Here is a 27,435-nt window from a genome sequence, read left to right on the forward strand (position 1 = left end):
AATTAGAAGCAGGGAACACTCCACTGACCACCAAAATGAATAGGGTGGGCTCGAGATGCTGAAGGAGTGACCAGTTCAAGAGGGAGTGAATGCGAGGCCTGACACACAGAACACGCAGGAGGCAGGGTATGCAGTTGCAATGAGCCTGAAGCTGTTAAGTAAATTGTTTTGTAGAATTCATCAATTTTTGTGTATGTTCTCTGGGTTGGCTGCAGAGGCTGAAGCTGGTGGGGAATTGTCATACCAGGTTTCTGTTCTTGGTTTTGGCATCTGATTGACCCATGCTAACCACATATTATCAGTTAAGTGGCCGGTGCAAATCAATCAAGGAGGCACTCTGCAGGTCACAAATTTTAAAACTGGACATTTGTTCATGCACCTTGTTTCCATCAGTCTATCAATTAGTAGGACTCCTTCATGACCATGACTGCTGCTCGGTGATCAGCCAACAGAAGATATGTTTGTAGTGGAGGGAGATAGGCACAGTGAGATTTTCCTGTCAAAAGTAGAATACCACACAATCTTGCTGTGCTCCATCTAATGGCTGAATGGAGAACTGATGTGACCAACCAATGAGATAGGGAACCGCATGGCATTCAGAGTTCTCTTGTTATGGTGATACGGTGAGTTCCAGTCCAAACTGGAATGTTTCCAGTTGTAACAAGCTTAAATTGCTTTTTCTTGCAGTCCAAATTCAAGACCTGGTGGGCATAAATCCATAGCACAAACTACCCACGTGTTGTTTAACTGGTACTAAATTGACAGTCATACACAGGTGACCATAGGCAGCTGATGTGAAAAATTGGAATTTATCACTGATGCAATGGGGGCAACATTCTGAGGTTGGAGCTGAGGCACATTGTTGCGACATAGTACTTACTCTGCATCGAACTGTGCTGTGCAAAAAGTAGAGAAAGTTCTATTCCACAGCACAGAGATTTCTTGCCTTGAGCGCAGAATTAATGAAAACAAAATTTAACAAGAAGCCAAGATTCTGGCCAGATTTCTCAGCTAGCTGGCAAAGGGACTCTGCGGTCACTTTCACTTTCCTCTCTTACAGTATCTGGAGCATGTCTCACCAATTCTCAAATGAGCAAAAGTAGTTTATTGATAGTGACCAGCGATTATCATGTTCCTTTTACTCTCTTAGGTGATGTTCACAGAAGAAGATGTTAAGATATATCTGGCAGAGTTGGCTTTAGCTTTGGACCATCTTCACAGTCTAGGAATCATCTACCGAGACCTCAAACCAGAAAAGTAGGTGTTAGATGTTTAGACTGTTGTACTAATTCTGCACACGTAGTGGACGAGGTATAAATTAAGTTTGAACAACGTAATGGAGACACAAAATGCATCCATCAGTGTGGTGGAAGCTGCTGTGTGTGATTGCATTCAGGAACACTCATTTTGGTTGCCCTTGAACCATTTTCAGTCAATTAAATGTAAAGGGACAAAAACTAAAGCACCTAGCATTAGTACAAACTTTGTGCCCATGATTGCTGAACAGTGAAAAATTGCACATGCTGGTGCGTAAGCTGCAGCCTCAGGTTCGCAGGTCATAATAGCCTGAATTAAGATGAGATTTATGCATGGGCTATAACAGCTATTCTCTGCCATAGAATCCGGATCACAAATTTTAATTTTTAACAGAGGACTCCTAGGGGGGAGCACTTCTGCTCCTTCTGGCCCACAAGGAGTTCTCGCATAAGTCATTTTTTAACACTCACCGTGGCCTCTTCTGGCCAATCGGCACCTCGAGCCATCTTTTGCTGGCGGGTTGCATGCAGTGCATGCTGCAGCTCCAATGACATAATTGGGCTGCGACTTTTGCATTTAAAGTAGGCCCCCACCTGACTGCAGCGGGAGTCTCAGCTGACGTGAAAGTTGCTGAAGATGAAATGGCGCCGATAAGGTCACCTGAACCATCACCTGTAAAATTCCCAGCTTCTGCATCCTCAGACTACTGCTGTGAGATCATGTTCGCCTCTAACTTTTCATTTTGCTTCTTTTCCCCTTCTCTCCCAGTATTCTACTGGATGAAGAAGGACACATTAAGCTAACGGGTGAGTGGCAAAAAACAGGAAATTTAACTGACTCGTTCCTTGGACTTCTGGAAATAGATTGTAAATTCCCCATCAAATGTCACAAACTATACATTTGCTGACTTTTTTTCTTTTACCCATTTTCCTGTGCTCCTTTAAATAAATACTCCATAACAAAGCTCTATAATGCCCTTATTCTATAATATTCGTTACCCCCTCCTTGGCCCCACTTTCCACAGCTCCCTGTCTAAACCCCTTTCTCTTTTCTCCTCCTTTAAAAGAATTTTCAAAACCTAACTTTTCAAAGACGCTTTTGATCTCTTCTAATCTTTGCCACCATGACTCCGCATCTGTGTCCCTGTCTGTTTCCATATTTGAAGCCAGTTGGGGCATTTTTTACAGTAAAGATTCTATATAAATGCAAATTGTTGTTTGTTATTGGTGGTGGTGGTTATTGTTGAATGAAAGCTGACTAGTAAAAACAATAATGTAGGAGTGAAGCAGCTGGATTGTGTTGGTCACTCAACTGTTCAGCTGTTGTAAGTCTGATTTAGCTTTGGTTGTGCTTCTCTTTTAAGATTTTGGCCTGAGCAAGGAAGCTGTTGACCATGAGAAGAAGGCCTATTCGTTTTGTGGAACTGTTGAGTATATGGCTCCTGAAGTGGTTAATCGGCGTGGCCATACACACAGCGCTGACTGGTGGTCCTATGGTGTTTTAATGGTGCGTTTAATCAGTGCCACTGATTACTCTTCTATAATTTTACTCTCTCACCCCTCCTCCTCTAATTATTTTCCAAGCCCCAAGCACACTCGGTGAGTGACTTGGTCTTAGGCAACTGACTACATCACTCAACTATTACTAGGAGACACATGACATAAGGTGTGATTGGGAACTGCACAGTTGAGGATCTAATTCCATCACTTGAATCCCACTAGTACTTAGTGTTACCCTCGTGTTTCAAAATTGAGTTTAATTTTGAGGAATGTGAAGGTTGCCCAGCATTTGTGTGTTGTTTTTGAGTGGAATTTTATTGGGGTGTGTGTATTGTTTGACCTCTGATCCATGTGTAATGCTTCTGTTTCTCTCCGGTTTCTTGGCAGTTTGAGATGCTGACTGGTTCTCTGCCATTCCAAGGAAAGGACAGGAAGGAGACCATGACACTCATTCTAAAGTAAGACTAAATCCTTGGATTAAGACTGTGTGGCTGTAATATAACTTTCTGATGATGACTACTACCATGTTGAATGTTCCTTCTTGAGATAGATCTACAGTGAGGAAATGGCTTACGTGTTTGTAAAAAATGTTCTTGTTGCTGAAATCCACGCTGAGCACTTTATTTATGAACATTGGGATGCACAGGACTGGAGGGATCATTGAGGTTCATCTGCTCGATCCAAGAATTTAAAAAAAAATCTGTCATACTCAATCGTTTCTTTCACCTAAAAACTATTCAGCTCCTTCTTGAATTACCCACTTCAACTCTCTCCATTGGCAGTCTGTTCCACACATTCCTGGAAACTAAACAATCTCTGGCTGAGTTTGTATGATTCAGTATGATTTCTGACTTTGGGAAATGACATTATTGAGTGGTCAGGAATGATGATGACTGGAATATCAGCACAAAGTTCACAGGACAGCATCTTTAATTTGTTGCTGTGAGCCATGGGTGTGTTTGAACAGCTTCAAGCCGGCCTGCGTTTAGAAATGGTTTTTTCTACACATTGGGTTGGTCAGAAATGAAAGCAGCCAAAAACTTCCATTAGTGATCTGTCTGTGATGTGATGGTATCCTGGGTTTTTATTGTGCACCTCCTATTAGCACATGCCTTGCCTATCTAAGGAATAGTGTCTGGAACAGGGCAAGCTATAAAATTGTAAGTGGGAGAAGAATTTTCTTTGGCCAATTAATTCGCTGTTGCATGAGACAACAGTTCTGTTGTGTTTGGACTTTTCATGACTAATGTGGAGGAAAAGTTCTGGCAAGTGCAGAATTCTGTATAGTATTTAACTGCATGTGAATTTTTTTCTAGGGCTAAATTGGGAATGCCTCAGTTCTTGAGTCCTGAAGCCCAAAGTTTGTTGCGAGCACTTTTCAAGAGAAATCCTGCCAACAGATTAGGTAACTATTGGACTGGGTTCTGCTGGTTGGCCTACTGAACAGATGCTTATGGAAGATGTTTTTAAATCTGATGTTGAGCACTGATTCTCCTGTTTCCCTGGAGCATGAGACCAAATCGCCACATTCTTCAAGCTGAGCATCCTCCTCGTGAATCAATTTTGAAAGACAGACTTGCATTTATATAGCATTTTACCATATTTCTCAGTAATGTCTCAAAGCAATTCAAATAGTACATTTACTCCATTTACCTGCCTTTGATCCATATACCTTGATACTGTTGCCCAACAAAAAATCTAGCAATCTCAGTCTTGAAAATTTCAATTGTCCGAGCATCCACAACCTTCTGGGGAAAAGAATTACAGATTTAGACTACTTTCAGTGTGAAAAACTGCTCCCTGATTTCACTCCTGAGTGGCATAGCCCCTTGTTCTGGATTCCCCCACCAGAGGAAATAGCACCTCTATATGTACTCGATTGAATCCTTTTATTATTTTAAACACCTCAATTAGATCACCCCTCAACCTTCTAACTAAAGGGAATATAAGCCAAATTTATGCAACTTGTCCTCATAATTTAACACACAAACAGAAAATGCTTGAAATACTCAGCCTGTTTGTATTTCAGATTTTCAGCAAATGCAGTATTTTATCTCATAATTTAACCCTTTAAATCATTGTCATTTTGATAAATCTGTGCTGTACCCCCTCTTAAGGCCAATATATCCTCTGAGGTGCAGTGGCCAAAACTGAACACAGTGCTCCAGATGCAGCCTGATCAAGGCTTTGTACAACTGAAGCATAACTTTGTATTCCAACCTCCTTAAGATAAGGGCCAACATTCCATTAGCCTTTTTGATTGCTGTGAACTAGCGTTGTGTTCTTGAATACCCAAAAACCTTTGCTCCTCCACAGTTCCTAATCTTTCAGCATTAAAAAAAAATTCCAGTTTGTCTTTTATGGATCCAATGTGGATGACCTCACACTTCTCCACATTGAACTCCATCTGCCACAGTTTTACCCACTCACTTAATCTGTCTGTATGTTCCTTTGTAACTTCCTGCTCCCACCTACACAACTTACTGTTCCTGCTAACTTAGTGTCATCTGCAAACTTGGATATACAACTTTCTATTCCTTCATAAAACAGCAACTTACATTTACATAGCACCTTTAAAGTAGTAAACTGTCCCAAAGCACTTCACAGGAGTGCTATCAAACAAAATTTGACACCGAACCACATGAGATATTAGGGCAGATGACCAAAAGCTTGGTGAAAGAGGTAGGTTTTAAGGAGCGTCTTAAAGGAGGAAAGAGAGGTAGTGAGGCGGAGAGGTTTAGGGAGGGAACTCCAGAGCTTAGGGCCTCAGCAGCTGAAGGCATGGCCACCAATAGTGGAGCGATTAAGTCATTGATATGTGGTGGAAGCAGATAGTATTTATTCATTTAAATGCCAATTAGATATATTTATTTCAGATAATATTTTGGAATACAGTATATGAGTAATTTGAGAAATGACATATGGTAAGTGTAGCATGCTTAGAAGGAACAGGTGATTTTGAACCGCTTGTTCCCAAAGCTTTCCACCATTGGTGATTTCCTCGACGCCTGTCTGGGTCTGTTGTCGTTAACAATTCCATTTCCTCTGAAAATATCGCCAATCCTATATTTACACAACCTTTGGACTCATTCTTACTATATAAGAATTTGTGATTAATAATCAGGATCATTAAAGAAGCAAAGGCAAAATACTCTGGATACTGGAAACCTGAATTATAAACAGAAAATGCTGGAAATACTCAACAGGTCAGACAGCATCTGTGGAGAGAGAAACAGTTAACGTTTTAGGTTGATGACGTGGGATTCGTCAGGAAAGGTCATCGACCTGAAACATTAACTCATTAAAGAAGCATATTGATTCCTGCCCATTATAACTTCAATTTCTCCATGTTTTTTATTTTTAGGAGCTGGCGTGGATGGTGTGGAGGAGATCAAGCGACAACCCTTCTTTGCAAACATAGACTGGAATGTAAGTGTCAAATATGTTTTGATGAAATTCTGACAAAGTCTCATCTATAATTCCAGAAACCCCGGGTTGGACATGAAAGAACCATCTGCTCAATTCTCCAGTACACCTCCAATTCAGCGATTTAGATATCCTGGTAAAGGCTCATGGAAGAGCATAGCCAGGTGAAATGCTCTTTGTTTAAGGGCTACTCCATCAATTTCCGAAGCACAGTGTGTCTGTAATCTTGTAAGGGTCTCTTCAGAGTAACCAGTTGAATGAAGGAATGAATGGGACTGTGAGGTGCTATACAGGCAGTGAAGTACACCTTTTGTTCCTGCTGCTTTATGGTTTCTAAGACAAGGGGGTGTTGAAAATAGTCTCTCTGCCCATTACACATCAAGCAGTATGCCCTAGTGACTGGCTGCCAGCCAACAATTACAAGCATAGATATTTCTCATAGGCATCAGAGAGTTCCATATTAACCTGGCCTTCACACAGTTTCATCAGCCACTCCCTGGAGACAAACCCAAAAGGCATTCTCACATCAAGGTCTGTAATGAATCTTTTAAAATTAGAGTTACAGTTTTGGCTGTAGATTATCTTTCTTAAAACCAGATTCCATGTGAGACTGAGGAGTGATCATTCTGGTGGAGGACTGATTCTTGGACACTTAAAGCCCCCCCAACTACATCACAACATAAAACAGCATGGGAGAGGGGCTAGGATTGATTACAGTTGTTATCTTCATAATCTCATGTGCAAAACTTGAGATTCTTTCCTCAGATAGAGTGCCTCCTACCTCCAGTAAATTGGTGCACTGCAGGGGCTGCTCGTGAAGCCGCCTTTCCCATGTTTGACTTGCTATCGATGTGTCTCTCATCGGTTGTGGAACTCACAGGGCAGATGTGTCCAAGAAGCTGGCTGCTGCCGAAGCCAATCTGGATCTTGAATAGAAAAGCAAAATACTGCAGATACTGGAAATCTAAAATAAAAACAGAAAATGCTGGAAATACTCAGCAAAAGCATCTGTAGAGAGAGAAACAGAGTTAATGTTTCAGTTTGATGACCTTTCGTCTGGATCTTGAATAGATTGCTTAAAGCAGAAATGTCATTCAGCATCACCACCAGTTTAATAGCAATTGGAGGAGTGGCTTGGTTGGCACGCAAATCCAGTCAGATAGCAACTGATATTTTGATTACAGAGAATAACCAACAGATCTCCCAGGAGTTAATGCTTTGGGTGATCGATTTTTCTTAAATGCAATCTCCCCTTCTCAGTGGTGTGCACTTGAGTGAACTTAGTTAGTTCAAAACTTAAATGATTCACTGACAGCACACAGTAAAAGCATAGGGTGGTACATCTTCAGTAATATATTTCAGTGATACTCTCCTATTAATAGTTACGTGCCAAAAAAATCACTGGGAAATCACAACATTTTAGAGCCAGTATTTTTGTCCAGACAATGTTCTGTAGTGGCTGCTGTAAGTCATGGTGACATCTCCCCCTCTCTTGTGCTTACCTCTCAGCACTAATTTAAAATATATTCACTGTAAACCTGCCAGTTGGCACTTTAAAAGCCCTGGTGGTTTCAGAGTTCTTCGCAAATGGAGCTTCCTGAAAATTGTGAGTAAACATCAAGTTTTCCATTTCTGATTTAATCATTTCTCAGAAATGGCACAGTGGGTTAGAATTTTGTCCTTTCAGGTCTGGCTTCTGGTTTCCTATCGAATGCAAACTGATGGAACAGAAACCTCTAGCCTGCCAGCTGTAAGGATTCCAAACAAAAGGAGTTTGAGGCATTATGTTTAGTGCTGGTGAGTATGGGCCCATGAGCCAAAACTGCCCATAATTCAACATAAATTGTCTCATTTCAGAGAGACAATAAGGTTGGCTGGTGTGGGAAAATGGAATTATCACACTCGTATAGTTGGGGATAGGAAACATTGTTGAGGCAAAGCAGAGGAACGTTATCCTACAACTGATCATTACTGTATGTGAGTTGGGAGTACTTGATAAGGGAACTTTGTCTTGCATCTAACATTTGCTGTACATGACCGGGGAATGCTTCATGTAACAGTGTAGAATGGGTTTCACTCTGCATCCATACCATACATGACCTGGGAATTCTTGATGGAGCAGTGTGGAGGGAACTTTACTTGTGACCATGCTATTCCTGACACAGGTATGCTTTACCTTGGCTCTGAGCGAGTGCCAAAAGAGGAAGTGGATACCATTCCCCACTACACACATCCCTCAACTAGAAGAACATAAAAACCCAGCAAAACATTTAATGGGAATGAAATGGTAGGGCGTTGAGGGCTTCCAGCAGTGTTGAACAGCTTCTTGTGTTTCCAGAAACTCTACCGAAGGGAACTGAAGCCACCATTCAGACCAGCTGTGGCCAGGCCAGATGATACCTTTTATTTTGATCCTGAGTTTACGGAACGAACACCTAAAGGTTTGTACTGCGTGCATGTGTGGGGAAATGTGTGACCTAATCGATTTAAGGTAATTAAACTTGGCCTCATCAAATTCTTTGCAGTTGAGACAGTGATAGAAGCTTCCAGCCAACTGCGTTTTCCAGCATTAAAACCCAAGCTGGCTAACTCTAAGATCTGTTAGTTTATAAAATTTAAATTGCTTGCTGTCTTACTTGCTCTCTCACCTCCTCGAGGCGATGTGAGGGTGAGGATGACTCTTCCTCAGAAAGGACATAGCCTCTGCTCAGTGCCTCCCCAAACAGGCGCAGACAGAAACAGGAGCTTGCAATATGAGGAATCATAAGTGTGGTAAGACATCCTACTAATCGATGCAGTGCACTGGGGCCCTTACACACATACTGCCACACTGCTCCACTTCTAGCAGAAGTTTTCTCCCCTCCTGCCCTGCAGATGCTGACTCTTGCTGGGCTAATGTTCCATGAGCAACAAGAGCCCTCCACCAACTCACCAAGCTGGCATTTTCCATGTGTGAGCCTCGACAGTAAGTGTCAACAGACTGTTCAAATGTAGGAGACATCACAGTGGGTCCAATTCTATCTACTCACCCAGTGTCCACTAGCGCGATATTGGGTTGCAGCGCCCCTAAAGGTGATTGCGGCGCTAAATCAGGCGCTGCACGCTACTCTTAAGGCGCTAACCCGGCGGCGCAACCCAATTTCGCGGCGGCGGGGCGCAGCGAGGGTGCTGTCAATAATCACTTTCCCTGAGACACACTGGTGCCAGCCAGCTCTTAAAGGGGCAGGTCAGTTGGCATCACCAGACACACTCACTGCCTTGTAGGCCTTCAAAGTGGTGGGAGCCTACCTGTGGCGCACCAGCCTAGCAAGACATGGAAAGGGTGAGGCAGAGGGCGGAACGCCTCACTGATGGGGCATTGGATGCTTTGGTTGGCGCAGTGGAATCAAGGCCAAGGAAGATGGTCGGAATGTGATTTATGTTTTGGACAGTCTCCCGGGTGTGAGAGGCAGTTATGTGTCAGTGTATTAGTTTTGCTTTCTGTTGCCATAGCTTTCTCATGTTTGAAGGAACCACATTTTGTGTAATGAAACACTTTCTTCATTTACAATGGCCATGCCTTCTATTTACATGCATCTTGCCCTTCACAGGCTTGGGGGTATCAGACCGGTTCCATTCCTGTTCTTGGAATGGCAGCAAGCATTCCATGAGAGGGGCCTAGAAGCTACTTCTGATCAGCCTCTGACACGCAGCCTGAGAAGAGCCGCTCGCGTAGAAGTCCAGGCCAGCAGGCATCTTCTTAGCCACCGACAGAGATGTCCTGCACCCTATGAGGCTGCAGATCTGGCTGAAGCAGCTGGCACAGCTCAGTCACCGCCTCCTTTCTAAATCGCAGCCTTCTGACACACTGCTCCTCCGGCATGTTCATGTAGGAAAACTGCTGTCGGAAAACCCTGCCAGCGTATGGTCTGCTGTGGCGACGCCTGTTGGCCCTCCTCCGTCTGGCCATGCCCACCCCCTCTCCCAGCGTCTAAGTGCCCTTTCCAGATGATTCAGCAGCAGGACGTTCCCCTCCAATGCAGCCCCCATAATAAGTACCCACAGGAAGGTTCCCCGTTGTCAAGGCTCACCAACAGCAAGGTGATGGTCAGAAGGCTGAAGATCGCCTGCCTGCGCTGGCTCAGTGGTCAAATGGCTCTCAGTGTGCAGCTCAGCAACTCTTTGTAGCTCTCGAGGAAGTTGTGCTCCAAAAATGGCTGCCGCTTTTAAACCACGCCAGTCCCCTTTAAATAACGCTCCTCCAGCCCGAGAGCGACTTGGTAAGGTCCAGGTAAGCTGTCACTATTAGCGCCAGGCGCTACGTAGGGGGGCGCCACTGAATTTCTGGTCCGGGGTGCCCAAAAGGCGTTGCACACTCAAATGACGTCATAATCAGCCTGCGCCCATGAGCGGGCGCTAAGATTTAGCGCCGGTGCTAAATGCATGCTCAATATGGGGCGAGGCGCCTTGCGCCCGCCCGGAAATTGGCTAGCGCCCCACTTCTCGGCCTCTTTAGGTGTTAATCGGTGGCGCTAACAACCAAATTTCTCCCCCTATGTTTTAGTGCTACACTGGGCAATGCATTTACCCACTAGATCATCAGAAGGAGTTGTGTTATCAGATTATCTTAAAGTTCTCTTATCCAGCTCCAGGTTTCTTTTTAAAGTGGCCATGTTGTGCATCCTTCCACCCATGCAACATTTGTTCTAGATTAATCTCAAACTCTTGGTTTTTTTGGATCCCAGATTCTCCTGGTGTTCCGCCAAGTGCCAGTGCTCACAAGTTATTCCGAGGATTCAGTTTTGTGGCAACAGGAATGGAAGAGGAGGAAGTAAAGGATGAGCATTCCAAACTGGTCATTCACCCTGTCTTGCAGGTAAGTTCATCACAAGCACCTATTTCTTTCCTTCAAACAGAGTGACCCTGTTTGGAGAAGTTGGGGAATCTTGGCCTGAGCTTACATTGTACTGTTTATTGATTTCAGCAAAGCTTTTACTCCGATATGGAAAGAAAATAAACACTGAAAACACCAGCCTCTGAAAAGAGAAAAGACAGGCCAAAGTTTCAGGGTTAGATCCTTCATCAGAATGCCAAACATTAACCTAGCTTCCTCTTTGGGAGAGCAATAGTGGTAGGGGATTCTATCGTAAGGGGAACAGATAGGCGTTTCTGTGGCCGCAAACGTGACTCCAGGATGGTTTGTTGCCTCCCTGGGGCCAGGGTCATGGATGTCACTGAGCGGCTACAGGGCATTCTTAAGGGGGAGGGTGAGCAGGCAGAGGTCGTGGTCCACATTGGGACCAACGACATAGGTAGGAAGGGGGATGAGGTCCTGCATCAAGAATTTAGGGAGCTAGGTAACAGATTAAAGGGCAGGACCTCAAAGGTTGTAATCTCTGGATTACTCCCAGTGCCACGTGCTAGTGAGTATAGGAATAGGAGGATAGTGCAGATGAATGCGTGGCTAAAGAGTTGGTGTAGGAGGGAGGGTTTTAGTTTCCTGGATCACTGGGCCTGCTTCTGGGAAAGGTGGGACTTGTACAAGTCGGACGGGTTGCACCTGAACCAGAGCGGGACAAATATCCTTGCGGGGAGGTTTGCTAGCACTGTTGGGGGGGGGGTTTAAACTAACTTGGCAGGGGGATGGGATACAGAGGGGAGCTGAAATAGGGGGTGATGTGCTGCCAATTATAGAGAAAAAAACAAGTCAGCTTGGTAGACAGGGCAAATATATAAGGGCAAGGCTGGATGGCATCTATTTTAATGCAAGGAGTCTTGCAAATAAGGTGGATGAACTGAAGGTGTTGATAAACACATGGGAGTATGATATTGTTGCTATCACGGAGACATGGTTGAGGGAGGGGCAAGACTGGCAGCTCAATATTCCGGGGTACAGAATCTTCAGGCGAGACAGAGGGGGAGGTAAAAGAGGAGGGGGTGTCGCAATATTAATTAAGGAGTCAATTACAGCAGTAAGGAGGGATGATATATTAGCAGGTTCCTCTAATGAGGCCATATGGGTGGAGCTTAAAAACAAAAAGGGGGCAAGCACTTTGCTGGGAGTGTACTATAGGCCTCCAAACAGTCAGGGGGAGATAGAGGAACAGATATGTAGGCAAATCTCAGAGAAATGTGCAAATAATAGGGTAATAATAATGGGGGATTTCAACTTCCCCAATATTAACTGGGATAGTCAGTGTGAAAGGCTCAGAGGGTGTAGAATTCTTAAAGTGCATCCAGGAGAGCTTTTTGAGCCAGCATGTAGAAAGTCCTACAAGAGAGGGGGCGGTACTGGACCTAATTCTAGGGAATGTGGCCGGCCAAGTGGAAAAAGTGCTAGTAGGTGAGCACTTTGGTGACAGTGACCATAATATGGTGAGATTTAAGGTGGTCATGGAAAAGGACAGGGATGGGCCGGAAATAAAGGTTCTAAATTGGGGGAAGGCCGATTTTAATAGGATAAGGCAGGATCTGGCCAAAATGGACTGGGATCGGCTACTTGTAGGAAAATCCGCATCGGAGCAATGGGAGGCTTTCAGAAGGGAGATTGAGATCATACAATGGCAACATGTTCCCGTAAAGGTCAAGGGTGGTTCCAAAAACCACAGGGAACCTTGGATGTTAGGGGATATACGAGAATGGATTAGGAAAAAAAGGAGGGCTTTTGGCAGATACAAAAGGCTAAAGACAGAGGAGGCCCTAGAGGAGTACAAAAAGTGCAGGGGGATACTTAAAAAAGAAATTAGGAGATCAAGGAGGGGCCATGAAATAACACTGGCGAGCAAAATAAAGGAAAATCCTAAGGTGTTTTATAAGTATATTAAGGGTAAGAGGATAACTAGGGAAAAAATAGGGCCCATTAGGGACAAAAGTGGCAATCTGTGTGTGGAGCCGGAAGATGTAGGAGGGGTTCTAAATGAATTTTTTGCATCTGTTTTCACTATGGAGGAGGACGATGTAGACATAGAAATAGGGCGGGGGGGACTGTGATATGCTCGAACATATTAACATCGAGAGGGAGGAGGTATTGGCGGTTTTAGCAGGCCTAAAAATGGATAAATCCCCAGGCCCGGATGAAATGTATCCCAGGCTGCTGTGTGAGGCAAAGGAAGAGATTGCGGGGGCTCTAACACATATATTCAGGACCTCTCTGGCCACAGGGGATGTGCCAGAGGACTGGAGAACCGCTAATGTAGTACCATTATTCAAGAAGGGAAGTAGGGAAAAACCGGGGAACTACAGGCCAGTGAGCCTAACATCAGTGGTAGGAAAATTATTGGAAAAAATTCTGAGGGACAAAATTAGTCACTTGGAGAGACAAGGATTAATCAGGGATAGTCAACATGGCTTTGTCAAGGGAAGATCATGTCTGACTAATTTGATTGAATTTTTTGAGGGGGTGACTAGGTGTGTGGATGAGGGTAACGCAGTGGATGTGGTATACATGGATTTCAGTAAGGCCTTCGATAAAGTCCCGCACAGGAGACTGGTCAAGAAGGTAAGAGCCCATGGAATCCAGGGTGCCTTGGCACATTAGATACAAAACTGGCTTAGTGGCAGAAGGCAGAGGGTGATGGTCGACGGTTGTTTTTGTGACTGGAAGCCTGTGGCCAGTGGGGTGCCACAGGGATCGGTGCTGGGTCCCTTGCTGTTTGTGGTCTACATTAATGACTTGGATATGAATGTAAAAGGTATGATCAGTAAGTTCGCGGATGATACAAAAATTGGTAGGGTGGTAAATAGCGAGGAGGGTAGCCTCAGTCTGCAGGACGATATAGATGGGTTGGTCAGATGGGCGGAACAGTGGCAAATGGAATTTAACCCGGAAAAGTGCGAGGTGATGCACTTTGGGGGGACTAACAAGGCAAGGGAATACACAATGAATGGTAAGACCCTAGGCAAGACGGAGGGGCAGAGGGATCTGGGTGTGCAAGTACACAGATCCCTGAAGGCGGCGGAACAGGTGGATAAGGTGGTAAAAAAAGCATATGGGATACTTGCCTTCATTAGCCGAGGCATAGAATATAAGAGCAAGGAGGTTATGATGGAGCTGTATAAAACACTGGTTAGGCCACAGCTGGAATACTGTGTGCAGTTCTGGTCGCCACACTACAGGAAGGATGTGATCGCTTTGGAGAGGGTGCAGAGGAGATTCACCAGGATGTTACCAGGGCTGGAGCGCTTCAGCTATGAAGAAAGACTGGGCAGATTGGGTTTGTTTTCCTTGGAGCAGAGGAGGCTGAGGGGGGACATGATTGAGGTGTACAAAATTATGAGGGGCATAGATAGGATGGATACTGAGGAGCTTTTTCCCTTAGTAGAAGGGTCAATAACTAGGGGGCATAGATTCAAGGTAAAGGGCGGGAGGTTTAGAGGGGATTTGAGAAAGAACTTTTTCACCCAGAGGATGGTTGGAGTCTGGAACTCATTGCCTGAAAGGGTTGTGGAGGCAGGAACCCTCACGACATTTAAGAAGCATTTGGATGAGCACTTGAAATGCCATAACATACAAGGCTACGGACCAAATGCTGGAATATGGGATTAGATTAGACAGGGCTTGATGGCCGGCACGGACACGATGGGCCGAAGGGCCTCTATCCGTGCTGTATAACTATGACTTTACAGGGGTTGAAAGACATGCTGTGTATTTCTACTATTTTTTGTTTTTACTTCAGTCAGAAATGGTTTTCTCTTGTATTTTTTTAAATATTAAAGATAGTCAGTTGCTACTTAATGAGCATGACTGACTTTGCTGTTTTAACCAACACTGAAGTAATCGATCCAGCAAAACAGGGAAACCATTTGTGGAATCGCCTTCCAATTGTCTGTCGTGTCATAGATACTTTTTTTTCTATTATTGAGAAACCCAGGTGAAGGGCCATGGCCCATAGTGCAGGACACTACCAAAGTTGGAAAGAGTAGAAGAGAGGATGGGGTATCTCAGGAAGAGGCGATTAGGTGACACCAACCTTGGGGTTTGAAAGCCTGTGAGTTGTAGGAGGAGCAGAAGACTAAGGGGGGTAAGGAGTTCCACTGTTTTAAGGTCCTAGAAAAGAATGAGTTGGAGGAAGAAACAGTTTTATGAATCTTGATTTTAACAGTGAGGCTCAATGACACTGATTTTCAATTAATTCTATCAGAATCATTCAACAGTTGGTAAACGTGTTGGTACAGGATCATCGTGAGTTTTATTCAGTAAAATCCACCCTAATGGGTTGCACCTTACTGCTGGTTTTCAACCTACAAGCCAGGGATCATGTAAGTGATCTTGCATCACTCAGCCACCTAGTGTAAACCTCGCAGATGCGAGTTTATACTGGTATTTGGTGGTAACTTGGGGACACAAGTATGTAATGTCAGTGAGATTTTTTTAATGTTTCCAGTCCGGTGGCAGTATCAACACTACAGGAAGCACCAAACTGACCTGTTTGGTACACAGAGCTAACTAGAATCCAGTGTATAGGTCATACAGGTGTTTAGATCACTCCACTATGTCAATGAAAGCTCTAAGTAGTATCCTACAAACTGGAGGATATATAATCTACCTGTGTACGAGAATTTACAGTAAGCAGTTGAGATATTTAAGGAGGGATATACTTGCATTGGAGGCAGTACAGAGAAGGTTCACTAGGGTGATTCCTGGGATGAAGGGGTTGATGTATGACGAAAGGCTGAGCAGGTTGGACCTATACTCATTGGAGTTCAGAAGAATGAGAGGTGATCTTATTGAAACATATAAGATTCTGATGGGCATTGACTGGGTGGATGCTGAGAGGATGTTTCCCCTCGTGGGGGTATCTAGAACTAGGGGGCATAGTTTCAGAATAAGGGGTCGCCCATTTAAGAGATGAGAAGGAATTTCTTCTCTGAGGGTCGTGAATCTTTGGAATTCTCTACCGTAGAGGCGGAGTCACTGAATATATTCAAGGCAGAGATTGACAGACATTTGAACTACAGGGGAGTCACGGGTATGGGAAGAGAGCAGGAAAGTGGTGTTGAGGACAAGATTGGATCAGCCGTGATCTTATTGAATGGCGGAGCAGGCTCGAAGGGGCCGATTGGCTTGCTCCTGCTCCTGTTTCTTATGTTCTTATGAGATTTCATGAGGTTTGAAGTGGTGCATGGATGATGAGGGCAGTAAACCAGACTGCTGAATCTGGCATTTTAGATCAAGCCTTTATTGGATATTTCTCTTGTATCTGTGATAACATCACTATCGGGAATGTACATGAGGGAATTCTGGGTTCTGTTTTTGTGAACAATGGACTCGGGGCACAGTTTTCAAATAAAATCTAAAATGATACTCTCTCATTGGAAGAGGCAATGGTGACAGATGTAATTCAGGATGCTCAGTGACAAAGAACCATTGCATCATCTGTGAGGGAAGTGATTTACTACTTATGGGGTTGGACTGTGAACTTGAGCAGACCTAGCATAAATATTTGCCGACTGCTACGCTTGGGTACGGAGGGACACGCCCTACACCAAAGCCAGCCTCTTTGAAATGTTGTACTGAAAATCTTTCCTGTTGAAAATGTTTTAAGGTTTTTATGCTTAATTTAAAGTAATTTGTAGTGATGGGCATTTCTGAGAGACATGAAAACACAATATATAAATGCTATTTTTTTTTTAAGGTTTGTTTTGGTGGGAGTTTATAAAGTGCAATTCTCCACCTGGATTCTCTGTGGCCTATATGTATCACCTGCTGCTCATATCCAATCCTGCACCCACCAAGTAATGCTCATCATATTCATCCTTGCTGACCTACATTGGCTCTCGGTCCTCCACTGCCTTAAATTTAAAATGTTCATCCTTGTGTATAAGTCTGAACATGGCCTCCCCCCTTCCTATCTTTTTGTAACATCCTTCTCCAGCCCCACAGTTCCCTCCCCTAAGAACTCTCTGACTCTGGGCTTTAAAGCTTCTCCCCTCTCCATTCCATCATTGTGACCTTCAGCCACCTACGTGCCAATCTCTGGAATTCTCTCGCTAAACCTCTCCACCTTTCAACTTCCCTCTCCTCCTTTAAGACCCTCCTTTAAAATCCACCTCTTTGACCAAGCCTTAGGTCACCCATCTAATCTCTCCTTTGGCTCTCCATCTGTTTTCCTTACTACTCTGTAAAGTACCTTGGGACATTTATCTACATTAAAAGCACTTTATAAATGAAAGTTGTTAGTTTAACTGGTGTGCAATGTAACAAAACAGAGAGGTACTCCGTTTTGAGAGAATATGTCATCTCTTGCAGCAACTGCATGGGAACAACATGAACTTTACTGATGGTTATGAGCTAAAGGAGGATATTGGTGTGGGCTCATACTCTGTCTGTAAATGCTGCATTCACAAGACTACAAATATGGAGTATGCTGTCAAGGTAAGACGGATTCAAAAAGAAGCCAGCAGTGTTTTCTTACTATCACTGTTACTGAGCGGAGTTCTGACGAAGGGTCATCGACCTGAAACGTTAACTCTGTTTCTCTCTCCACAGACCTGCTGCCTGACCTGCTGAGTATTTTCAGCATTTTCTGTTTTTATTACTGTTGGGTTGCGCTCTTGAGATGATGATGAAGCAAACCCATCCTTCACCATCCCTCCTCATCACTTTTAAAATTATAAATTTGAATAAAACAATTTCCATTTTAAAAAGGGAATTTTTATTTCTATCTCCACGGAGCATTCTCTGATGGAGAGGACAGGCAGATGACCTGTTTTTCCCCTCTACCAATGCAGTTCTAATCCCTTTTGTTTTTTGATCAGCCAGCTGTCTGCTATTCAAAAATACATCACCTTTGAGTCTCTGGGCCAAGCTACAGAAAACTCCACACCTGTAAAATTTCTGTTTACCAAGTGCACATATACTCCCCCATAGAGACTCATCCCGCTTGACTAAGTCTAGAGCGCTTGGGCAAGGTTGGGAGAGCCAAGGCTTGGGTACCCCAAAGTGTGTCCAAGAGTACTGCTGAAGTTTAAAACTCTGCAGCATACCAGTACAGAGCACTGGTAAGCTTCCCACTGCCTGTTCAGCTAGGACCACTCTAATGTGTAGGGTGGTCCTAGCTGAACAAGCAGCTGGAAGCAGTGTCTAAGGTCTCTCCAGGATTATCTGGGGCTGATTGGGAAGATTCCCACCCCCCAGTAATGGGTCGATTCCAATAGTGAGCCAGGCCAATTGGTCAATTAGTACCAGTATCTTGGAGTAGTTTCCACCTGTCTAGTTCAGATTACCAAGTCATGCACAGAAGTCGGCCTGGTTCCAAATTTCCATTGCCAGAAATGTCACCGAGAGGTTGGTATAAATTTAAAGTAGATTTTGCTTCTACACATTCCACTAGTAACGTCTCAACAAGCACTGTTGAGTCGCCATGTTGGAACAGCAGGGCATGTTTTGATTTCTATGCTTTTAACTGTCTCAAAAATGTAATTTTGTGTTGTGCTAGGTTGGGTAATGCAACCACACAGTTCCTTTGGGAGATCATCAGATAAGTGCAACCCATGGTCATTAACTGTGGCATGACTGTAATACTAAAATGGAGCTTGATTTTGTTGTCCCCACATTTTTCCCCTACAAGATAATTCCTCTATGTCCTAATTTCTACTTCAGTTAGATTCCTTATCTTGTAACGGCATCCAATATGAAGTCTTTGTGTTTCCTTTCTCCAGATTGTTGATAAGAGCAAGAGAGACCCCTCGGAGGAAGTTGAAATCCTGCTGCGGTATGGACAGCATCCAAACATCATTACGTTGAAAGATGTAAGTGTCAGGGTAGCCTATTTGAGTGGGAGTGAGGCACTAACGACAACAAAAAAAGAGCCAAGTAGTACATAACTCAAACTGTAAATACTGAAACTGTCAAGTTCTCCAAGTATTTTCCCCATTAAATTTCCATTAAATGCCTGCAATTGTGATGATGCAATAAGTTAGATTTCAGTAATAAATAAAAGGCAATTCGGATGCCCCCACAGCTCATGGAGCAAATGCATCAAATAGCATGGAACTGAGCTGTGCAGACTAGGTGCAGTCCAATAGTCTGCTGAGTTAGAAATTCAGCCAGGGCAGCAATGTGGTGTTAAAATTGACCAGGCATCCCTGGGCTAGGGAGGAGAAAAACCATCCTGAAATCTATCCAGCAACTCTTGGTGGAAAGTGCATAGATACCAACTGAAGGTAGTCTCAGTTGTGATCCCACCCACCTTGGTCAAACTGCTGATACTCATTGTCAAGGGGCATGTGAACTGTGGCTATTTGGATAAAGTATTGCAGGCGCCTGGATCCCCAAACCAAATAAGTGCTATTAGGTAAGGAAGTGGCAGGAATGGAGAGGAGGCCAACATGCTTGGATAGAATGCTGGGATGCACCAAGACATGAATTCCTGATCTTCTATATCTGCCTCATGTTTTATTTTAATTAATTCTCGGGATGTGGGTATCACCGGCAAGGCTGGCATTTTTTGGCCTTCCCTAGTTTCCTAAGTGGTTTGAGTGGTTTGCTAGGCCACTTCAGAGGACAGTTCAGGGTCAACCACATTGGTGTGGGACTGGAGTCACATATAAGCCAGACTGGGTAAGGAATGACCGGTTTCCTCCCCTAAAGGAAATTTATGAACCAGTTGGGTTTTTACAACAATCTGACCATTTCATGGTCACTTTTACTGATACCAGCCTTTTATTTCCAATTTAAAAAAAAACTGAATTCAAATTCTCAAACTGGCATGGTGGGATTTGAACTCGCATTCACTGGATTATTAGTCCAGGCCTCTTAATTATTCGTTCAGTAATATAACCACGATACATGCCCATCAATCAGAACCAGTTTGGATCGATAATGTAAAAACACTATTTTAAGGACAAAATCTCATTCTCATCCCGAATATAGACAAATTAATTTGCTAATTAATACTGATTTGAATAAATTGCTGCATAATAATATATATTTGAGTTTTAAGGGACAGTGTTTCATAAGAAAAGTATTTGGCAAATCATTTTTGTTTGATTCTGAAGAACTGTGCTTTCATCAGATATAAATGAGACATCAATATACTTTTAAGATAGTTCATTACATTATGTTCTGTGATTGCAGACAAATGAGTCTGTATCTGTACCCACCTTCCGGAGCCGGAAGCAATTTGCCAGCCATGAGCATGGCAACAGCCTAGTCCATGCTACTGTGTCAATGGCCAGGAGCATGCAAGTGTATCTAATTATAAATCTGCCAGTGAGCTAGTTCCAGCCTGTCTCTGTTAAGTCTGTGTGTTCCAGTTGTATTAAGATTAATTACTGACACAGACTACAAGAATAAAGTTCAACAGGTCTTTACTAGTTGGAGGTCAGGACTATACTAAATATAATATCACTACACAGTACTTATATACCGGTGGTCACCACCGGTATTACGTATACAGCAGCCAGAGAAAGTAGTACATCTCTTAAGGTGGAACAGGTTACATACACCACAATCCTCCCTTTTTAGCTTAACAGTCATATCCCCATTTAACATAACATCATAACATATATACATATATAACTTCAGGTATAAACAGTTCAAAGGTTCAGTCTCTCAGGAGGCCTTCTGATTCGGTTTGGATAACGCCTTTCAGTGGTCTCTGATTCTTGTTGCTGAGGTGACTCTTCTTGTTGGTTTCCTATGTATTGGACGTCATCATCAGGTACAGTCCCTGCCGAGGTAGATGCTTCAGGTTCATTAACGTCTTCCACAGTTGTCTCTGTCGCAACCATGGGTTCGACCCTTGCTCTTGATTCTACCAGTTGATCCGCATGACGCCTTATCACATTGTTACCAATATCTACTGTGTACATCAGAGGTCCTTGTCTGGCCCGAATTGTTCCGGACTGCCATTTTTCGTTTCCATAGCCCCTTGCCAACACTGGTTGTCCTACGTCGAAACTTCGAGTGGACTTGTTATTAATATGCCGGAACTGTTTGTTTTCCACTTCCCTCCGCACATTTGGTTTTAACAAGTCCAACCTGGACCGCAGCCTCCTGTTATAAAACATCATGGCAGGACTTTGGCTAGTCACTGCATGAGCGGCGTTTCGATATGCCATTAGGAAATTGTCCACCTTGTGTTGTAACGGAATCTGATCATCGTTCATGGCCTTTATTGCCTTTTTGAATGTTTGGACAAATCTCTCGGCCAACCCGTTTGTCGCCGGATGATATGGGGCAGAGGTATAATGTTTCACCCCATTCTTCTTTAAGAATTTTTGGAATTCTTCCAACACGAACTGTGGTCCGTTGTCCGAACATATCTGTTCTGGCAATCCGTTCCTTGCGAATATTGTTCTTAACACCGCAATTGTCTTTTCTGAAGTAGTGGTATTCATCTTGATCACTTCTGGCCATTTGGAATGTGCGTCCACCGCAATTAGGAACATGGAGTCCATGAATGGACCAGCAAAGTCAATATGTACGCGTTGCCATGGGGCTGAAGGCCATTCTCATGGGTGTAGCGGTGCGATCGGAGGTGCATTTTGCACTTTTTGGCACCCAGCGCAGATTTTTGTCAACTCCTCTATCTGTTGGTCAATGCCCGGCCACCATACATAAGCCCTAGCAAGACTTTTCATCTTAACTCCCCCCAGATGACCTTCATGCAGTTCCTTTAGAACTCTTTCCTGTAACTTGGGCGGAATAATCACTCTTGTCCCATACATCAAAGTACCATGGCAGACGGACAGCTGGTCTCGCCTTGCCGAGAATGCCGGTAACAGAGGATCACCATGTGTTGGCCATCCCTTCACTGTCACCTCGTAAACTCAGGACAGTGTCGGGTCGTTCCTGGTTTCTCTTTCAATACTTGCATTGGTGACTGGTAAACACTCGATGATGGTCGAATGAAATAACTCAACAGGGTCAACTTTCGTCGTCTCTTCCGCTTCAGGCAGTGGCAGGCGCGACAGCCCATCAGCATTGCCATGCTGCTTTGTACCTTTGAATTCTATTTGATATTGATGTGCCCCTAGGAAAAGGGACCACCTCTGGAGTCACTGTGCTGTCATCACCGAAACACCCTTCTTAGGGTTAAAAATGGATACCAACGGCTGATGGTCTGTCAGAAGTGTGAATTTTTGGCCCTGCAGGTAATGATTAAACTTCTTCACTCCCCATACAAGGCTGAGAGCCTCCCTATCGATCTGCGCATAGTTGCGCTCAGCGGAGGTCAATGATCTGGATGCAAACGCGACTGGCCTTTCCGTGCCATTTGGCAACTTGTGTGAGAGTACTGCCCCAATACCATATGGAGAAGCATCACAAGCCAACCGAATAGGCAGTGTCGGGTTGAAGTGAGCCAACACTTCCTCTGAGGTGAGCAATTCTTTGCTTTTGCGAAATGCCTTCTTACAGTTTTTGCTCCATTCCCATGGTACCCCCTTCTGTAAAAGAGCGTTCAGCGGGTGCAGTACCGTGGTTAGATTCGGTAGAAACTTATGGTAATAGTTAATCAACCCCAGAAACGACCTTAGCTGAGAGACATTATCCGGAGCGGGAGCCTTTACAACTGCCTCTATCTTGTCAGGAGACTTATGAAGCCCCTCCCGGTCAATGACATGACCACAGTACGAGATCCGCTTCTGAAAGAACTCACATTTCTGCCGATTAACTCTAAGTCCATACTCTTTCAGTCTGTTGAGCACCAGTTCCAAGTTTGCGAGGTGTTCTTCATCACCATCACCTGTAATCAGAATATCGTCCAGGTAACATTGTGTGCCTGGAATTCCCTGTAATACCTGCTCCATGGCCCTCTGCCAAATTGCCGGAGCCGATGCCACTCCAAAAACCAGCCTATTATACCGGTACAAACCTCTATGCGTGTTGATCGTGAGGTACTGGCGTGACTCTTCTTCAACCTCCATCTGCAAGTACGCCTGCGCCAGGTCTATCTTGGTGAAGTGTTTCCCGCCAGACAACGAAGCAAAAATATCCTCAATCCGCGGAAGCGGATACTGCACCGTGTGAAGCACCGGATTAACGGTGATCTTGAAAACTCCACAGATGCGAACCTTCCCTGGTTCTCCTGGCTTGTTGCTCGAAGGACGTTTCATAACGGGAACAATGGGCGTAGCCCACTCACTCCAATCTACCTTAGACAGTACACCTGAACGTTCTAGCTCTTCCAGTTCTGCTTCTACAGTAGGTCGTATTGCATAGGGTACCGGTCTGGCTTTGAAAAATTTTGGTTGTGCATGTTCATCAATCTTGATGTTTGCCGTAATTCCTTTCAGTGTTCCCAGTCCTTGCTGGAACACCTCTTTAGCATCATCCAATATTTTGGACAATCGTTTAGGTTTGACATCTGTTTCCCCGGAATCTACCGTTAGTGCTTTTAAGGAGTGCCAGTCCATATTCATTTTCCTAATCCACTCCCGTCCCAGTAGTGGTGGACCTCCTTCAGGTAGCACATATAAGTCCATTACTTGGCTTTCTTCGCCCTTGTGGACCACTTTTACCTCTATCTTTCCGATGGGGTACACTCTTTGCCCCGTGTATGTTTTCAATATAATCTCCGTATCCCGTAGGGGAATATGTTGGAATAACCTTTTGTAATCTTTCTTATTCATGACCGTCAATGCCGATCCAGTGTCCAATTCCATCTTTACTTGGACTCCTGCTATCTGAAGAGTGACCCAAATTGTCTGGAGATCTGCATCTTTACCAACGTTGTGTACTCTTAAGCTACCCAGTTCATTACTGCTAGCGTCTGAATCTGACTTCTGTTCGTTCGAACTGGTCTTTGTCACCTTGTGCACCTTTATGTATTTTCCTTGCGGTGACTTTTTGTTGCTGGTCTTCTTTCCTGACCGGCATACTTTAGCTATGTGGCCAAGCCTGCCACATGTTCTGCATTCTTGGTTTTTAAACCAACACTGGTTCTGATCGTGTGTTGTCTTTCCACAACGATAACATTTTACAGTACTCAAACCCAATTTATTTGTACTGAGTTCCGGTGACCGTAGCTGCATTACTGCCGTGCCTCTCACTGCGGCTTCGTGTGCTGCTGCCATAGTGACCGCTTTCTCAAGCGTCAGCTCATTCTCCTCGAGCAGTCGCTTTTGTGTATCTTTTAATAATCCACACACACATTTATCCCTTAGCGCGTCTGTCAGTCCCGTTCCAAACTGACAGTACCTCGCCAGCTTACGCAATTCCATTAAATATTCAGCATTGCTTTCATCCTTCAGCTGCCTTCTGCTGTAAAATATAAATCGTTCCGCTAGCATCAGCGGCGTGGGGTTTAGATGATTTTTCAGGACAGTAACAATCTCCTCGAACGTCTTATCCGCCGGTTCATCTGGTGATAAAAGGTGTTTCAATTGCCCGTATGTCTTTGCACCCATTAAGTTCAATAAAGTTAGTGCTTTCTCTGCATCTGGGATTTTATTTGTTTTACAATAATTTTGTATGCGTTCTACATACATGGCCCAATCTTCGATGTCGCCATCAAAGGTATCAATGTTCCCATGTTTAGGCATCGTTGCAATTTATTTTATCCCAAGATGGCAGCTTCCTGCTCTTGTCTTCGTCCTCCGCCTACAAAATGGCGGTTTTCCCGCGCTTGGCGGTCTTCACCCACTGGCTGCAATGGCGTTTGGCGTGCCGCTGCTGCTCCCCTTTCCCAGCGGTTAGTAACTCCCCCGACGCTGTCTCCGCTCCACCGCGGCTCCCTCGGGCATTCGCGCTTCCCCGATGTCGCGCCTCGCAGCCCTTCTTGCAGCCCGGTTATTAGCACCGGCTGCGTTCACCTTCACCGCGGCTCTCGCGCCTTCAGTCGCCCCAGACGCTGCGCCTTTTAGACCCGAAAGCGGCCCGGCCCTTATCACCAGCCGCGATCCATGTCCCCACGCTGCACCTTTCGGCCCGAATGCGGCCCGGCCCTTATCTCCGGTCGCGATCGATCTCACCGCCCTTATTCCTCCGTCTTCCTCCCCCCGTCTGTACAGCCAACGCGGCCGACTTTCTGCTCGCGTCGCTGACCGGCTTACCCACCACCGAGGTAGAAAGAAGATAGCTGACTGCCGCTGATGGAGGCTTCGAGTTCAGGATGTCTTCTGCACTCCGGGTTCTCGATGCCTGCCGCGCGACGTGTCTTCCAGCAGGGTGATGAGGGTGGATGCCTCTCTTCAACGCCCGTTCTGTGGACGAAGCCGCCGTGGATATAAACTGCCGCAGGGTAAGAATCGGACTCGTCGCCACTGTTAAGTCTGTGTGTTCCAGTTGTATTAAGATTAATTACTGACACAGACTACAAGAATAAAGTTCAACAGGTCTTTACTAGTTGGAGGTCAGGACTATACTAAATACAATATCACTACACAGTACTTATATACCGGTGGTCACCACCGGTATTACGTATACAGCAGCCAGAGAAAGTAGTACATCTCTTAAGGTGGAACAGGCTTAAGTTCTCTTAAGGTGGAACAGGTTACATACACCACAGTCTCCTTGCTAAAGAATGATGTGAACGTAAGAGAGAAAATAATCAAATCAAAAACAAACTGTAGTGTATGTACCTTTAGAGCCCCTGTGTACTGTAATACCGGTAGTGACCACTCAGGCTATATAAGCCTGTATAGTGTCTTGTATCTTTTAGTTCACCTCCAGACTTTGTTCAGTAAACACCTGTTAAACCAACTCCTGCATTCCGTGTCTCCATTAACACACGGATACAACAGTGGCGACGAATTGGAAACGGACTTACCTGCAATTCGGCAGCACCTCAAGGAGATCGATTCCTCAGACAAAGGTCGAAGAAGAAAAAAACGAAAAGAAAAAAAAACTGTGGTTTCACCAGCTAGCCGGGCTGGTGGCAGGTACTGCACTAATCCTTCCTGGGCGGCGGACTGGGGCTCGATCGGGTGGCTCTGTAGCGGGGCCGAGCAGCAAGGCGGAGGCAAACAGAGACGGAGGGTGGAGCACTCGGGAGACGGCCGGCGCTGCAAAGCAGGTCGGCGTTCGGACCAAGCAGAGGGAGGGAAAAGTCCCAGAGAGTCCGGCGGGAACGAGTCTCCAAAAATATCTGTGTAAATAAAAACCGCCGAGAACAGCGTTGTCAGCAGCGGCGGGAAAGCGTGGGAGGCGCCATTTTTTCTCGGCAGGGAAGAAAGGAAAGCGCGGGAGGCGCCATTTTTGATTTTCAGGATGCCTAAGACTGGCAATATTACTGCTTTTGATAGTGATATAGAGGATTGGACCACATATGTGGAAAGAGTGGAGGTATATTGCACAGCGAATGAAGTAGAGGATGATAAAAAGGCATCGGTACTTCTAAATCTGATGGGCGCAAGGACATACGGGCTGTTACGAAACTTAATCACTCCAGCCAAACCGATGGACAAGAATTTTAAGGAGATTGTTGATACCCTACAGGAGCACTTAAACCCAACACCGCTGCTGATAGCGGAACGATTCAAATTCTTCAGGAGGAATCAGCACAAGAATGAAAGTAACGCTGATTACCTCACCGAATTAAGAAAGCTGTCAAAGCACTGCCAATTCGGGGCAGGACTGGCAGATTCTCTACGAGACAAATTCGTCTGCGGTCTCCTAAGTGAAGGAACACAGAAAAGGCTACTTTCTGAGAAAGATTTGACACTGGACAAGGCTTTCAGTGTGGCTGTATCATACGAAGCAGCAGCAAGAGGAGCTGCAGAGATACAGCAAAAGCCACAGGACTTCGGCACCCATGAAATGACACGGGGTTTCGAGAGATGTTATCGCTGCGGCAGATCCACCCATGACCAGAGGGACTGCTGGTTCAAGGACAAAGCATGCAGGCAATGCGGAAAGATGGGACACATTGCACGTGTATGCCGATCTGGAAACAGAAAATCCACTGACAGAAAAAAAATCAATAAGGAAAAGTACAGAAAGGTACAAATGATGACGGACAGTAGCGCCGAAGACCAGAAGAGCGATATCGACTCCGGAAACAAGAGACTAAGCTGTCTCAAATTACATAATGTAATTGCCAAAGAAGATTACCAGACCATTTGGGTTACCCTCACGATAGCGGGGTCCCCAGTTAAAATGGAGCTAGATACAGGATCAGCTCTGACCGTCATAAGTCGACGGGATTACGAGCGGCTATTTCCGTATATACCTTTGAAAGACACATCCATTATCTTGAAGACATATACGGGGCAGAAAGTATACCCCAGAGGGAAAATAAGGGTGCCTGTTGTATACAACGGCAAGGAAATACAGAAGTTGTATTTATACGTTCTGCAAGATGGTGGTCCACCGCTGTTGGGACGTGAA

General features: G+C 44.7%; 1 protein-coding gene across 2 annotated transcripts in view; it reads left to right on the plus strand.

The window, feature by feature from the left end:
- The window catches only part of LOC147103279 (ribosomal protein S6 kinase alpha-1-like), a 272,311-nt gene that overhangs the window by 224,477 nt on the left and 20,399 nt on the right, over positions 1–27,435 (plus strand). For both annotated transcript variants that reach the window (XM_085962741.1, XM_085962742.1), the window contains 10 exons: positions 1,151–1,257; positions 2,026–2,063; positions 2,621–2,763; positions 3,144–3,214; positions 4,073–4,161; positions 6,121–6,185; positions 8,521–8,623; positions 10,907–11,037; positions 17,410–17,535; positions 18,822–18,911. In XM_085962741.1, coding sequence (XP_085818867.1) covers positions 1,151–1,257; positions 2,026–2,063; positions 2,621–2,763; positions 3,144–3,214; positions 4,073–4,161; positions 6,121–6,185; positions 8,521–8,623; positions 10,907–11,037; positions 17,410–17,535; positions 18,822–18,911 — 963 coding nt within the window. The remainder of the gene's footprint in view (positions 1–1,150; positions 1,258–2,025; positions 2,064–2,620; positions 2,764–3,143; positions 3,215–4,072; positions 4,162–6,120; positions 6,186–8,520; positions 8,624–10,906; positions 11,038–17,409; positions 17,536–18,821; positions 18,912–27,435) is intronic.

The sequence above is a fragment of the Somniosus microcephalus genome, chromosome 20 (assembly GCF_052327205.1).
Source record: "Somniosus microcephalus isolate GS21.2 chromosome 20, FLI_Smic_1.0, whole genome shotgun sequence".
NCBI lineage: Eukaryota > Metazoa > Chordata > Chondrichthyes > Squaliformes > Somniosidae > Somniosus > Somniosus microcephalus.